Below are 12,753 nucleotides of genomic sequence, written 5' to 3' on the forward strand. Positions count from 1 at the left end.
CAAAATAAAAGTAGCAGTATTTTGATAAGATATGCAAGGGCAATCGGTAGCGCGAGCTGCGGCTGCGCAGGTTGGTTTCCACCGAAGCGAAGCGTAGGTCAGGAAACCACCCAAACAGTCGAAAGGATCTCAAGTAACAGTAAGGGTAAAAGAGTCAATACAACAAGTATAATTTATTGCGTGGCCGTTGATAGAGACACTTTCTTTATTATTATTAGTGTGCTGTTCATGTAGAGACGTCTACCAATTCATGCTTTGACTTTGCCAAGGCAACTAAACTATCAAATTCACCAGATTTACGACACATTTTGTAAAAGGAGGATTCGGGATTGGTGATCAGAGTCAAGGGGCTATCAAATTCAAGAATTTGTCCTTGATCCAGCACCAAGATACGATCATATTCAATGACAGTATGCAAACGATGGGCAATACACAAGATGGTAGAGTCAGCGAATTCTGTAGCAATGGTTTTTTGAATGGCCCTGTCCGTTTTGAAATCAACGCTGGCTGTCGCTTCGTCCATCAGCACAATGCGACTACGCTTGAGAAGAGCACGGGCCAAGCAAAGTAATTGTCTTTGACCTTGAGAAAAGTTCTTGCCGCCTTCAGTGACATTGGTAGTCAAGTCCTTGAACACATTAGCATTGACCTCATCCAGAGTAGAGCCAGCTGCAATTGTCTCTGCACTGTTATCGCCTTCTTCAGTAGGCAACAAATGCACACGACGCAAAGCAGTAAAGATGTCTTGATCAGTGAATTGATCAAAGGGGTCCATGTTGGATCTTAGACAGCCAGAGAACAAAGTGGGGTCTTGGGGAATGATGGTCAGGCTGGAACGCAAATCCTCAGTACCCAAATCCTTGATATCAATGTTGTCAATGACAATGGAGCCCTGAGAAGCCTCAATAAATCTAAAAAACGAGAGTGCAAGTGTAGATTTACCACTGCCTGTTCTACCCACAACGCCAATTTTTTCTTGAGACTTAATAGAGAAGGAGATGCCCTTGAGAACAGGGTCCAGATCAGCAGCGTATTTGATTTCAAGATCCTTGACGTCAATTCTACCTCTGGTAGGCCACTCATGAGGAGGCCTTACTTCAGTGATGGCAGGTGCTTCTTGATCCATTTCCATAAACTCGACAACACGCTCAACAGCGTTAAAGCTCATTTCCAAGCTTGTATAATGACGGATGCCGTAGAACATTTGATCCGTAAACAAGATGGCAAAACTGAGACAGAAGCCAGCCAGAGGAGCGTCAATTGTGTCGATGCTCAACAAGATGATGACACCGGTGAACATGTTGATGAGAGCGCCCGAGAAGGCGAACCTGATAGAGACCCAGCGATTGACCACCCATTGATAGTAAAAGGAACGCGTGTTGGTATCAATATAAGTCAGCATGTCTTGCAAAAATTGACGCGTCGCACCAAAAGCACGGATAGTAGCCACGCCAATAATGGTTTCTGTAAAGTGACTAAACAAGGGAGACCGAGAGACAGACTCCATACGCTTCAATTCAAGAGAAGCAGAGACAAACATTGTGCCCAAGTACACATTGACCAAAGCGACAGCAAGCATAGGCATCAAAAAGGGGGGCAACACGCAGGACACAGTGATAATGCTGGAGAAAATGATGACCCACTGGATGGCAAAGTTGAGGAAACGATTGGGGATATTGGAGTCAATGGTTTCGAAATCCTTGGAGAAGCGATTTAAGATTCTACCAACAGGCGTTGTATCAAAGAAGCGAAGAGGGGCTCTCAACATGCGATGTAGCAGCTGAGCGTAGAGTGCTTTGTTGGCATCGAGAACGCCCCAGTAGAGAACAGCAAAACGAGCGGTGCCAACGATGACACCGACGAGATTAATCAGACAATAAAAGCCCAAGTAGTAATTCAGTCTGTCGTCCTGCTCCTCTGGCATAGCCTGTCGCTGCATTACCAAGGCACTGTGCTGGGTCTCATAAGATTGAGACCATTGCTTTAGCCACCAACTTCCGGCGACATCTAGCCCACGAGCACCAATGATCAAAGCAATCATGACAGACCAGAAGAAGGGACCGCCCACCATGCGCACGTACATTTTATAGAGCCTCGTCTTAACCCTACCTGTGGCGCGCGTTTCTTCTTCTACAAGTACACGAGGCTTCTTTTGGTTCTTGTTTGCAGAAGCAACATCAGGTAAAGCTTCTTTGATGGCCATTTCTTCCTCGGTATCTCCTTCCTGTGCTGCTTTCTCCTCCGCACTCTCAAAGATAGAAGCCAGCTGGCCGCTTTGGCGCAGCTGGTCAGGAGTCCCCACAAGGCTAGCACGACCCCCTTCGATGTGAGCAATGTAGCCACTGCCCTTGACGCAGAGATTGACATGATGCGTAATCAAGACACGCGTGCGTCCCTTCATCAATGGACCCAATAGGCACTTTTCATATAGATGTTTAGCTGTATGAGCATCCACAGCACTCAGTACATCATCCATCAAAACATTTTGAGCACGAGAATACACAGCTCTTGCAAGCGAGACACGCGCCTTTTGACCGCCAGACAAAGTGATGCCCTTTTCACCAATTTCAGTGCGATCTCCATCTTCAAAAATCTCGAGATCCTTGTCCAAAGCACAAGCAGTAAGCGTTTCACGGTATCTAGACTCCACATAGGGCAAGCCAAACAAGATGTTATCACGAATGGAGGCATTTTGTAACCAAGCAGTCTGAGAGACATAGGCGAGAGCATAAGGCAGCAACCAATCCTTGGGATCCATGTCCTTGGAGGCGACAAGACCATCAAAGACGGTATCCACTACTGCTTGACGAGGGCAATGTGCAGTACCCTTAAGGACAATCGCTTCACCCAGGAGACCCAACATCAATAAAGTCTTGCCAGAACCAGTAGCGCCAGTGATCAAGCTAAGTTGATTGGGAGGAAACTCTATGTTCAGATCTTTCAGGAGAAAGCTAGTGCTGCTTGCGCCAGTTTCCAGATCAGTGTAGTCCTGCTTACTCCAACCAAGCGTGGCATTCTTGAAGCCGATGATTGTGTCGTTTTGAGTCAAAGGAGGTTCAATTTCTTCTTCATTCAAGTAAGCCTCGATACGTCTGACACTAATCAATGCTTGGAAGAGGTCCACAAAGATTTCTGGCAATGCGTTGATGGCAAATCTCAGTTCATTGAACACAGCGATGGCAGTGAATGCAATAGGCGCAGTGAGCTCCTTTTCTTCCAGTTTACAGAATGAATAGAAACTAACCAGAGTTACCAAGCTAGGAGACCTAAGATAGCCATGGTCAGTATCTACCATCACCGTGTATACAAATAGCATTATTACCCTTGCCACAAGAAACTAAACAGCACGCCTGACAGATAAGTAACACCCAAATGATGCAGCTCTACACGTCTTGCGTCCATCACACGCTGTTCCCACTTTTTTTCCCAAGCAAAAAACTTGATTTGACGTATCCCTTGCAACACTTCATTCATCAGAGACACACGCCTATCACGAGCCTCCATCAATCTATCTTGTGTCTTGGTATACATCTTTGCGTTGTAATGATTCAAAGGAAGAACCACCACCATGATCAACAAGCCCAAGAAGCAAGATTTGCCTAGCAGTTGGTACAAAAAGTAGATGCCAATTGTGAGCTCAGTGGAGATTTCAATGAAAGCAAACCACCATTGACTGAATTCAGAAATACGAGCAGTGTCTGTGCTCATCAAATTAACAATGGCACCTGTAGATGAGCCTTCTTCTTCTTCTTGGTCTTTGACCTGCGGAGATGCAGCAGCAAGATCGCGACGACGCAATGTCTTGCGGTAGATTTCAATACTCAGCATGGCTTTGACTCGGCTTTCCATAGAGGATGTCGCTAAATGATAGACAGTGTTAGCCTGAATGCGATGCAACAAAAGGGCTCGCTTGATTACCCAAGTACCACAACTGCCCTATTAAGAGACCTGACACCATGACAGTAGCGCCTAAACAAGCAACAATCACAAACCCTTTTCTGACAGAATCGTCCTCTTTCTGGCCATTCATATCTTGTATCAGTATCAAAAGACGATTCACAAAGTAGGCAGGCGCAAAGTAGCTGAGCGAGAGAAAGACAGCCAGCACAGCCTGGATGGCACCTTCTTTGCGATTCATCAGATAGATCCGTCTTAATAGACTGTTGCCTCTGGTTTTGCCAAACAGATGATACAAGTTGCGACCACGTAATAGCGGTGGCAGTATTGGTAAATCCTCGTCTGTCAATTTCTTGTTCTTGTAGGCCAAGTGGACCAAAGGCGTGACCCATGAGAAGTAGAGGAAAGAGTAGATTGAAACCACATTGATAGCTGCTACTTTTCTGCCATTTTCATCCAAGAAAGGTACGCCACGAGGTGTTGTGGCTGTTATAAAGACGAGATCAGACCCCAAAATTAATGCTAAAAGTCGAGGCACCATGTGGATCCAGTTATCAGAAGGATGGATTACATAGGCGCCGTAGACATCATACACAGCGATGCACCAGATCATGGTGTAAAAGATGCATAGATGCACATTGAGGATCCAACCCCATTCGCTAGGAAATCGATAGCGACGGGCCACTAGCACCAGCACAGATGCATACAACCAAGCAACGAATTGAGCACAAGCAGATGCAGTCATCCACCAGTCTGATGTCTGCTGTTGTTGGATCACGGTGTGATAGAAATCCAATGCAGAGAGCGAGGTCAAAGTCAACGTATCAAACGACAATCGAACAAAACGAGCGTCGTCATCTGCCACAGGTACGCTGGTATCTCTCTGCTTATCAAACATAGGCGGATCACGCTCCATTTGCTGGGATTTATGCAAATAGGTTCGTTGTAATGATAATACAAAAGCACTACCACACGTAACAAGCGCTAATGCACCAGATAACCAAGCATCTACTGGGATACTATCTGTCATGGTAAGGAAAATCACAGGAAAAGAACAAAAGGTGTGATTCTGATTTGGTCAGATACCAATAAAGAGAGTGCTTGCTGCGGCGCGCTTCTCATGTGCAACCCAGCGAAGAGTAATGTGGTAGATCGAACCCATTGACTTTATTTCTATACATGTTTATGTGTTACAAAAGATCTGAAAAAGCTAACTATACGAATAATATTGAAAAAGAAGTAATCTACAATGCGGCAATGGTAGTTGTTGTGTTGGTTTCACACCACATATCATCTTCCTCACTTTCTGGATCATCCATCCACTTGGTATGAGGCTGTTGTTGTTCTTGTTGTAGCTGGATATCTTTGCGGGGAGGAGGAATAGGGGCTGTTGCTGTAGTAACGTCCACCAAATCTCTTTGCAAGGGAATGATGCGTGGTAATTCATTGTTTTGGTGAATAGAGGTAGTGTATTCAGACATGTTGGGAGCTTCATCTCTTGCCATGGTCTTGGATCGAGCACGTCGAGGAGGTGGAGTCATGCTGTTATTCACTTGCAAGCTTTCTTCTGGTTGTTGTTGTTGTTGCTGTGATGGGGTACTAACAGACGCAACAGGAGCAGCGGGGGTAAGAACACTAGCACTGGGAGCAACAGGGACAGGTGGTAAAGGCTCAGATGGTGGAGGTGTGGGAGGTGGCATAGGCCAATTTGCACTGTTTTCTTTAGACACACTAAAACGCGCAGTGGTAGCAGCAGCGTTGGAAGTAGGAGAGGCGTTACTAAGACGGCGACTCACATCATCCATCATGTCTTGCTGAGCACCGTTGTCACCACCAAGAGACTCGGCTGTATTGATCAAGGAAACAGGTCTTGTTTGTTGATTGGATTGGACAGAAGAGTAGGAGAAATGCTTGATTTCAGCCACCTTTTCTTCTTCTTCAGAGGAATCAAAACTGATGGTGCTGCTGATAGAGGAAGAGATACTGTCAGCAGGGCTTTGAGGCACGCTACTTTCATGGGTCATCAGATGGTGGTAATGATTGATCTCTTGGAGGGTATTGCTTTCTTCTTGATCATGTTCTTCTTCGTCACTGGTATAATGGATTTGTTCTTGCTCTTCATCGTCATCTTCGTCAGAGGTGTCATCGTACATGTAATCACGAATTTGAGACACGTGAAGTTGGCTGTCTTGTTGCTGTTGTTGATAGTGTTGAGGAGAAGCAGGGTGATAATAGTTGCTGGTTTCAGCAGCGGGAGCCACGGATGTGGTGATCATGCTTCGTGTGGCTTGTGGCTGTGATGCTGGCTGCTGCTGTTGTTGTTGAGGGAGCACTTCTCTGCTGTTGTTGCGGCTGCTCATAAATTCCATGAGAAGAGCATCTTTTTCAAGGATGCTTTGGGTGAGCTCCATCATTTGGGTATCCATCGACATCTTTTGCGTCGTAAGTTGGTTCTTCAAATCAGCAATGACCTTGTCTTTGGCTTCAAGTGCTTGGTTCAAGGCACTCACTTGACCAGAGAGTGCTTCCATTTCTTGCATTTCCTTGGCATCACTGTCCACCACGACAGATCTTTCTTGAGGAGCAGCAGCAGCAGCAGCAGCAGCAGTAGTAGCAGCACTGAGCTGTTCCTGCATCACCTTGAGCTCAGATTCATGCTCATCTTGTTGTTTCCTCATCATGGCCTTGATCTCATAGTTGATCTTGCTCTTGTATCTGGCATATTCCTTTTGGATTTCAGTAGACACAGCCATCATGAGCTTCATTTGGCCCTGACTCATCTCCAGCTCAGCACGCAGAGCGGCGATGGTGCCTTCCAGCAGTTGCTTCTCTTTTTTGAATGCTGCTAATTCTTGGCGAAGACCAGCCATCTCCGCTTGAGTCTCCTCTAAATGAGAGGATTCATTTGTTAATTGAGTCAGCATGTCCAAATTGATTTGGTATTCTTCCAACAGCTGGTCTTGCTTGACGATAAGTTGAGCCAGTTGACGCACACGGACAATCTCCTTTTCCTTCTCCTCGACTGCATCGGCAATACCTTGACGAGAAATCTCTCCTTGTTGCTCCAGCTGGCGTTTGTAGAATTCAACGTCTTCCATGGCTTTGTTCAAACGAGCATTGTTTTGAGCGTACTGCGTTTTCAACGTCTCACATTGGAACCAAAGAGCAGCGGCTTCATCCATACTGTTGTTGACAGTAGTGGTAGTGGTAGAGGCGGTTTTGGTAGATGTACGGTCTGTTTCAATAGATCTGCGTAAAGGAGGCGATGAAAACCCATTTGCAGTAAAAGAAGAGGCAGTAGAAGATCTGTTGCTATCTTCCATGTCATTCAGATCCAAGCTAGACATGGATGCCTTGGAAAAGTAACCCAGGGATGGTGGTTGTTGCTTTGAGAGTCGTTGCTGCTGCTGTGGCTGATGTTGGTCAAGGGCCTGTTGAATCTCATCGCTCATTGATTTGCTGCTACTGCTAGAGAAGGATCTGACCTTGTCAAACAAAGGTGATCTGGGCGAAGTAGGTTGGGTGGTGGTTGATACAGAGTTGTTGCTAAAGCTTTGTCTAGTTCCTGTGACAGGTATATAATCAGCGTTAGGACGAGGAGATGTATTCACTTTGTTTGAGCGACGAGGGGAGAGGGAAGGGTCTGAAGAGCTACTAGTAGCAGACGGTGATGATGACGACGATGGTGATGATGATGTTAATGGATGCAATGGAGGTGATGTGATATGGTAGTTTCGGGAAGGGGTTATTTTGTGTTGGATAGTATTAGTACCTCCTGAATTATCTTCCTGGACAAATTTGTTCGACCAAACCGAGGAAACAGCCCCAATCTTTTTTAAACTGGCTAATTCTTTGTCAACCACCTTTTTCACAACTGGTGGTGCGGTGGCATTGGTGGTGGTAGATGCCTGTAATGCGGCATTGTTGTTGAACATGGATGTGCGCTGCTTCAACCATGATGGTGACGATGATCTTGTGGAGGCATCATTCAATGTGTCAGTCATTCTTTCTAGTGTTGTTGTATATGAAAAGAAAAAGAAAGAAAGAGAGAAGGCGAAAAAGAATGAAATGATGGATTTTATATATAGAAATCAATATACAGGTTAATAAGCGGAGAAAGTGGGTCGTTTGATGATACAAAAATACGCTGAGCGGAGAGTGCATCGGTAGCAAAAGGAAACATGGCACATGTATTTCCAGGAACACACACTTTATTATTACATGATACGGTGGGTAAGAGAGTGAGAGAAACTCAAGAAGTCGTCCTTCTTTGCTATCTTGTACATGATGAACACTAAACTATAACCCTAAATGGCCTCTTCCCCCCTTCCAAACATGTCTTGTTGTCGCCCTATATTTATACACAGATTTCATCACCTAATTGCAACATGTAAATGACTAAATTTAGCAATTATATTAGGCATAATTTCACATTGTGTTTGGCTTGATGAGAGACAGAAAGAGTGATTTGGTTTGTTCAACAGAATTAGTTACCAGCCGAGCTTAAAGAGAGATGAAATCTTGAGTAGTACACACGATGCTCTTAATTATAACAAAAGAAAAAAGTCATATACCGAGAACACGAGCAAGACAATTACAAGACATCTTGCTCTATATTTACTCGCTTTTTTTTTATATTCCAGGACATGTAAGGTCTGATGCTACACACCCATTGAATATATATTGCGTAGGACGAATGTTCCTATACTAATAAATGGCCATGCTTGTTTCGGTTGCAATTCCAGTAACTGAATGTTTCATTTCAGTATCCATCGTCAGCATAGTATAGAGCCATAGAGACTTGTAAACCTTTGTTGTACATCAAGGTTGATTGCAGAGAAATAAGCAAGTTGAGCAACATCCATTACTCGAATCATATTTTCACCAAGATCTTAACTAGTTTTACATCTTGTCTGAAATTAATGAGCCGAGTTTGGTAAGAAAAATTTATAATTACCACGTTCTTTTTTATTGTATTCTAGTCTGATCAGTGTGCTTTCCCCTTTATCATGACCTGAAACTGTCATTAGACGATGATTCTTTGCCTGCAAAGCATGTCAATTTGGAAAGCGATTATTTCGGAATGGATTCCGGTAGAATAGAATAGATGCAAAGCCATGTCAGTTAGATACAGCAGCATATCAAGGTGTAGGCAAACATTGTAGCCATGATGCTCAGCAGCGTATTATATACACACTTCCATCCCAATCATACGTTGTGGTGGATATATGAATTTTAACTAATAAAGAAAGAGTCTGGAATCTCGATGAGGCAAATTGCAATTATCATTTCATGTCGATACGGGTAGATAGCTGCTGCCATTCCGAATCCAACAGAATGTATCATATTACCAAGGGTATTTGTATCTATGCAAGCCCTTTTATAGTTATCTTCAGCAGGTTCAGTTCATACAATTGGTTTTAGTTTACGAGCAAGATGGCTAATTCATGTTACACCACAGCCATCTTTTCCCTGAATGTTCCTTGCTTTTTTCGTTTGTTTCTCGATCGTTTATCCTTTAGCTGATGTTTTCTTTTGGGAATCAGTTCCATTCAACGTGCTATTCATAGATTTACATTTGCACATTGACAGAATGACGGTAAAATTGTACCTAATTACATTGTAATTTGTCAGAGGTAATATCTTGCCACTTTTCTGAATGGTGGCTGACATCAAAGGTTAATATCTGGTTTCCATGTACCTCGGTAACCAGATGCTGATGTTTTACCCGGATACAAACGATATCTCTAGAACCTCGCTTGTGATCCTTTGATGTCAAGAGTCATACGAGGTAAAGGCATTTGATCCATAGGGTTGCATTTCAATGCACCTTTAGAAAATGAGCGAGTTCGCAACCATCCTAGAAAAATCATAGCCAGAGTTCGGATTTTATGCCGTCTTGATTTGTATCTGGTTTCGTTTTATTAGGAATGTTATCAGTGCTTGCAATATGCACATTTTCAATGGCCAGGTTCGCTTTCCTATGTGGTTGTCGCCATCCCAGACACTCTATAAATAGGTAAAGCACAAATAAAAGCTGATAAATGGCATTTTGCTTGGAGATTTCTGCCTATTGCTGTTTTAATACTGGGAATGATTGGATCAACCGCTAAAAAACACCCTTGTTTTTGTGAATATCGATTATAAGAAGGCTGCGATGGTAGCAGTCTGCGTCATTGAGCCTAATATGACAGTGCATTTTCTTGCCATGCTACTACAACTCTTTGCTTTGGCTAACTCTTTACAAAAACCTCTTTATAAAGCGACATAAACTATGGTTCAATGGAACTGCTCTCAGATGCAAATAGTGGGTAAAATCGGTCTGGTAGTTTTTACCCCTGAAACATTTTTTGATCCGACGCATCAGAGGCTTTAAAAGGTCAAAAGCCGTTTTTGACCTGCCAAGCATTTGATAGGAATCACAGCTTCTGTAAGCACTCAGATATACATATGTACATTGCAGATGCTATCAGGTGCTCCCATAAAGCGATGCTTCATAGTTACAAAAAAAGTCCATCATAGACCTAGATTGCAGTTATTATACAAAATTCAAATCTTCGCTATATAAACTGTAACACATTCAAAAAAAAAGTAGACAAGCCAATCACATCCTTTCAAAATTTTAAAGAATTGTGTGCCATACAAGGTGGATAAAACCATCGGCAAAGCCGGCAATGGGGAGGGGGGTTTGGGGGAAGAACATAACGCGTCTAATTCAACAGTTGATAGCATTGATCTATAGGGGTGTTTTATTGTAGCGAAGCAAAAACGCAAAGCCATAGTAATCAGGCGTCTAATCCAATACTTGGTAACATTGATCTATATGAGGGCTTGATCGCAGCGAAGCGAAGGTTCAAAACCATAGTATTCAGTAGCAAATCCGGTTACTCATTTCCATTATTATCAAGCTTACCAGCAACATAATGTATCAAAATTTGCATGAATTGGTCTTACCAAGACCAAGATGCCTCCTGTTCGAATTAGAAGTTGCACCAGCTGCAGAACTGCCCTTCCAGAAGACTTCAGCTACTAAAGATGTGATTCATGCCGTGTAAATAAAAGTCATAAAGCAAAAATACAGCCAAATTGAATAGTTTTCAAGCCTTTCATATCTTGGCATGTAGACCTTTCTGAGCCACCGGAATAACGCTAAACAGTTGCACTTGAGTAGTAGTAACTTCCTGGCACCTTTGCTCAATTTTTTGAAGACCTAAAAAACATGGCCAAAAATCGACCAAAAAGCATGAGGTACCCCTCATGGTTTTCATCGAAAATTAAACGATCGCGTTTTTCATCTCCAAAACGAAGACTTTTACTATGGTATACGAGCCTTTCAGCACTTCGGGTGGTTTCCTGACCTACGCTTCGCTTCGGTGGAAACCAACCTACGTTCAAACGGCTCGCGCTGCCGCGGGCCTTTGGCTAATATCCCAAAATTAATATAGCTAAAATGTTAGAAGAGGAACCCTGATTGTTGATTGATATATAATCACTAATCATATGAGTGTTTATGCTTCGGATGGTTCTCACCGAAGCGTAGCGAAGGTAGAGAACCAACCTGCGCAGCGGCAGCTCGTGCTACTGATTTCTCTTGCGTATTTTATCAAAATACTGCTACTTTCATTTTGACCCTCCACTTACACATAGCAACCCTTCATATTATCTGTGGATCTGATTCTTATGTGATGTTCTACATCCATATACACGTAGCTACTTCATATACGGGCAAGCAGCATACTGGTATTCCCACTTTTTAGTCCTTAGTGTCCCTAATACAGCAAAATATGAGTGCATTTGAGCTGAATTTTCTTGCGTTCAAGGCCGTTTTAGATCGTCAGAATAGCCCCAAATGGTTGCTTTCATCTGGCAGTTACTTTCTGACACTTTTGCTCGACTTTTTGGGGACCAAAAAAACATGGTCAAAAATCGACCAAAAAGCATGAGGTATCCCTCATGGTTTTCATCGAAAATCAAACGATCGCATTTTTCATCTTGATAATGGAGACTTTTACTATGGTATATCTTGAATCAAAATGTTTCTATCAATCCAAAGCAACCTCTGAAATTATCTTTGTGGGACTTTGATATGTAAAATTTCGACATTTTGGCCATAAACCTCTTTTCATATGTTTACAAATCATTTAATAAGTGAATTCAAAACATCTATTTTACTTAGTACCATTGGAAGCGCCTTGAAAAGTACTCCAGGAAAGCTTAAGGAAGCATGGGGTGATTATCATACTTCACTTAGTCGAATCTGCAAAAATAGCTCGATCGAGTCCAAAATTATCAAAATATGTCCAATCTGGAACAGACTATGATTCTGGGTTTGAATTAATTTTGGCTGGTAGGGCCAGCTGGAAAACTCATGCCCTTTTCATAAGGCAATACAGTAGTAAATGCCCTTGAAGCGTATAGAAAGTAGGTGGAAGGTCATAGCACTATCGTTTATAATGATATTTTATTGCCTTCTATATCGTTCATAATGATATTTTATTGCATTCTATATTTAATAACGTTAGTCTGGACATTGACAATGCATGGGTTGCATAAAATGTCTGCAGTAAGTAATGAAATCTCTGAGGCTCTGAGACGTCGCTCAAATAAAACATTGACAGCATTGAGCAGAGGAAAGAGGGTAGAAACAACAGTGGTTTTTGTTGATTGATTGTAAAATCATTATTCTCATATGAGCCAGGACAGATAGATGCCTTGAAACTCAGGTTCCATATTAGGATTGTAAAGTGCAAAAGTACTGAACATTTATTATGTTATGATATGAGCCAGGTCTGATAGATGCCTTGAAACTCAGGTTCCATATTAGGATTGTAAAGTGCAAAAGGACTGAACATTTAT

At 42.8% G+C, this 12,753-nt stretch overlaps 2 protein-coding genes across 2 annotated transcripts; both read right to left on the minus strand.

Moving 5' to 3' along the window:
* Positions 1-226: 226 nt before the first annotated feature.
* ATC70_008798 (uncharacterized protein) lies at positions 227-4,927 on the minus strand (the record flags this gene model as incomplete). Its single annotated transcript, XM_064828043.1, has 3 exons — positions 227-3,266; positions 3,323-3,860; positions 3,919-4,927. The coding sequence occupies 3 exons, from the start codon at positions 4,925-4,927 to the stop codon at positions 227-229; spliced, it is 4,587 nt and encodes a 1,528-aa protein (XP_064685245.1).
* Positions 4,928-5,141: 214 nt separating this feature from the next.
* Positions 5,142-7,901, minus strand: ATC70_008799 (Aa_trans domain-containing protein; the record flags this gene model as incomplete). The annotated part of the gene is made up of 1 exon (XM_064828044.1): positions 5,142-7,901. The coding sequence occupies one exon, from the start codon at positions 7,899-7,901 to the stop codon at positions 5,142-5,144; it is 2,760 nt and encodes a 919-aa protein (XP_064685246.1).
* Between the last annotated feature and the right edge of the window lie 4,852 nt (positions 7,902-12,753).

The sequence above is a fragment of the Mucor velutinosus genome (assembly GCF_035048745.1).
Source record: "Mucor velutinosus strain NIH1002 chromosome Unknown tig00001563, whole genome shotgun sequence".
Classification (NCBI taxonomy): Eukaryota; Fungi; Mucoromycota; class Mucoromycetes; order Mucorales; family Mucoraceae; genus Mucor; species Mucor velutinosus.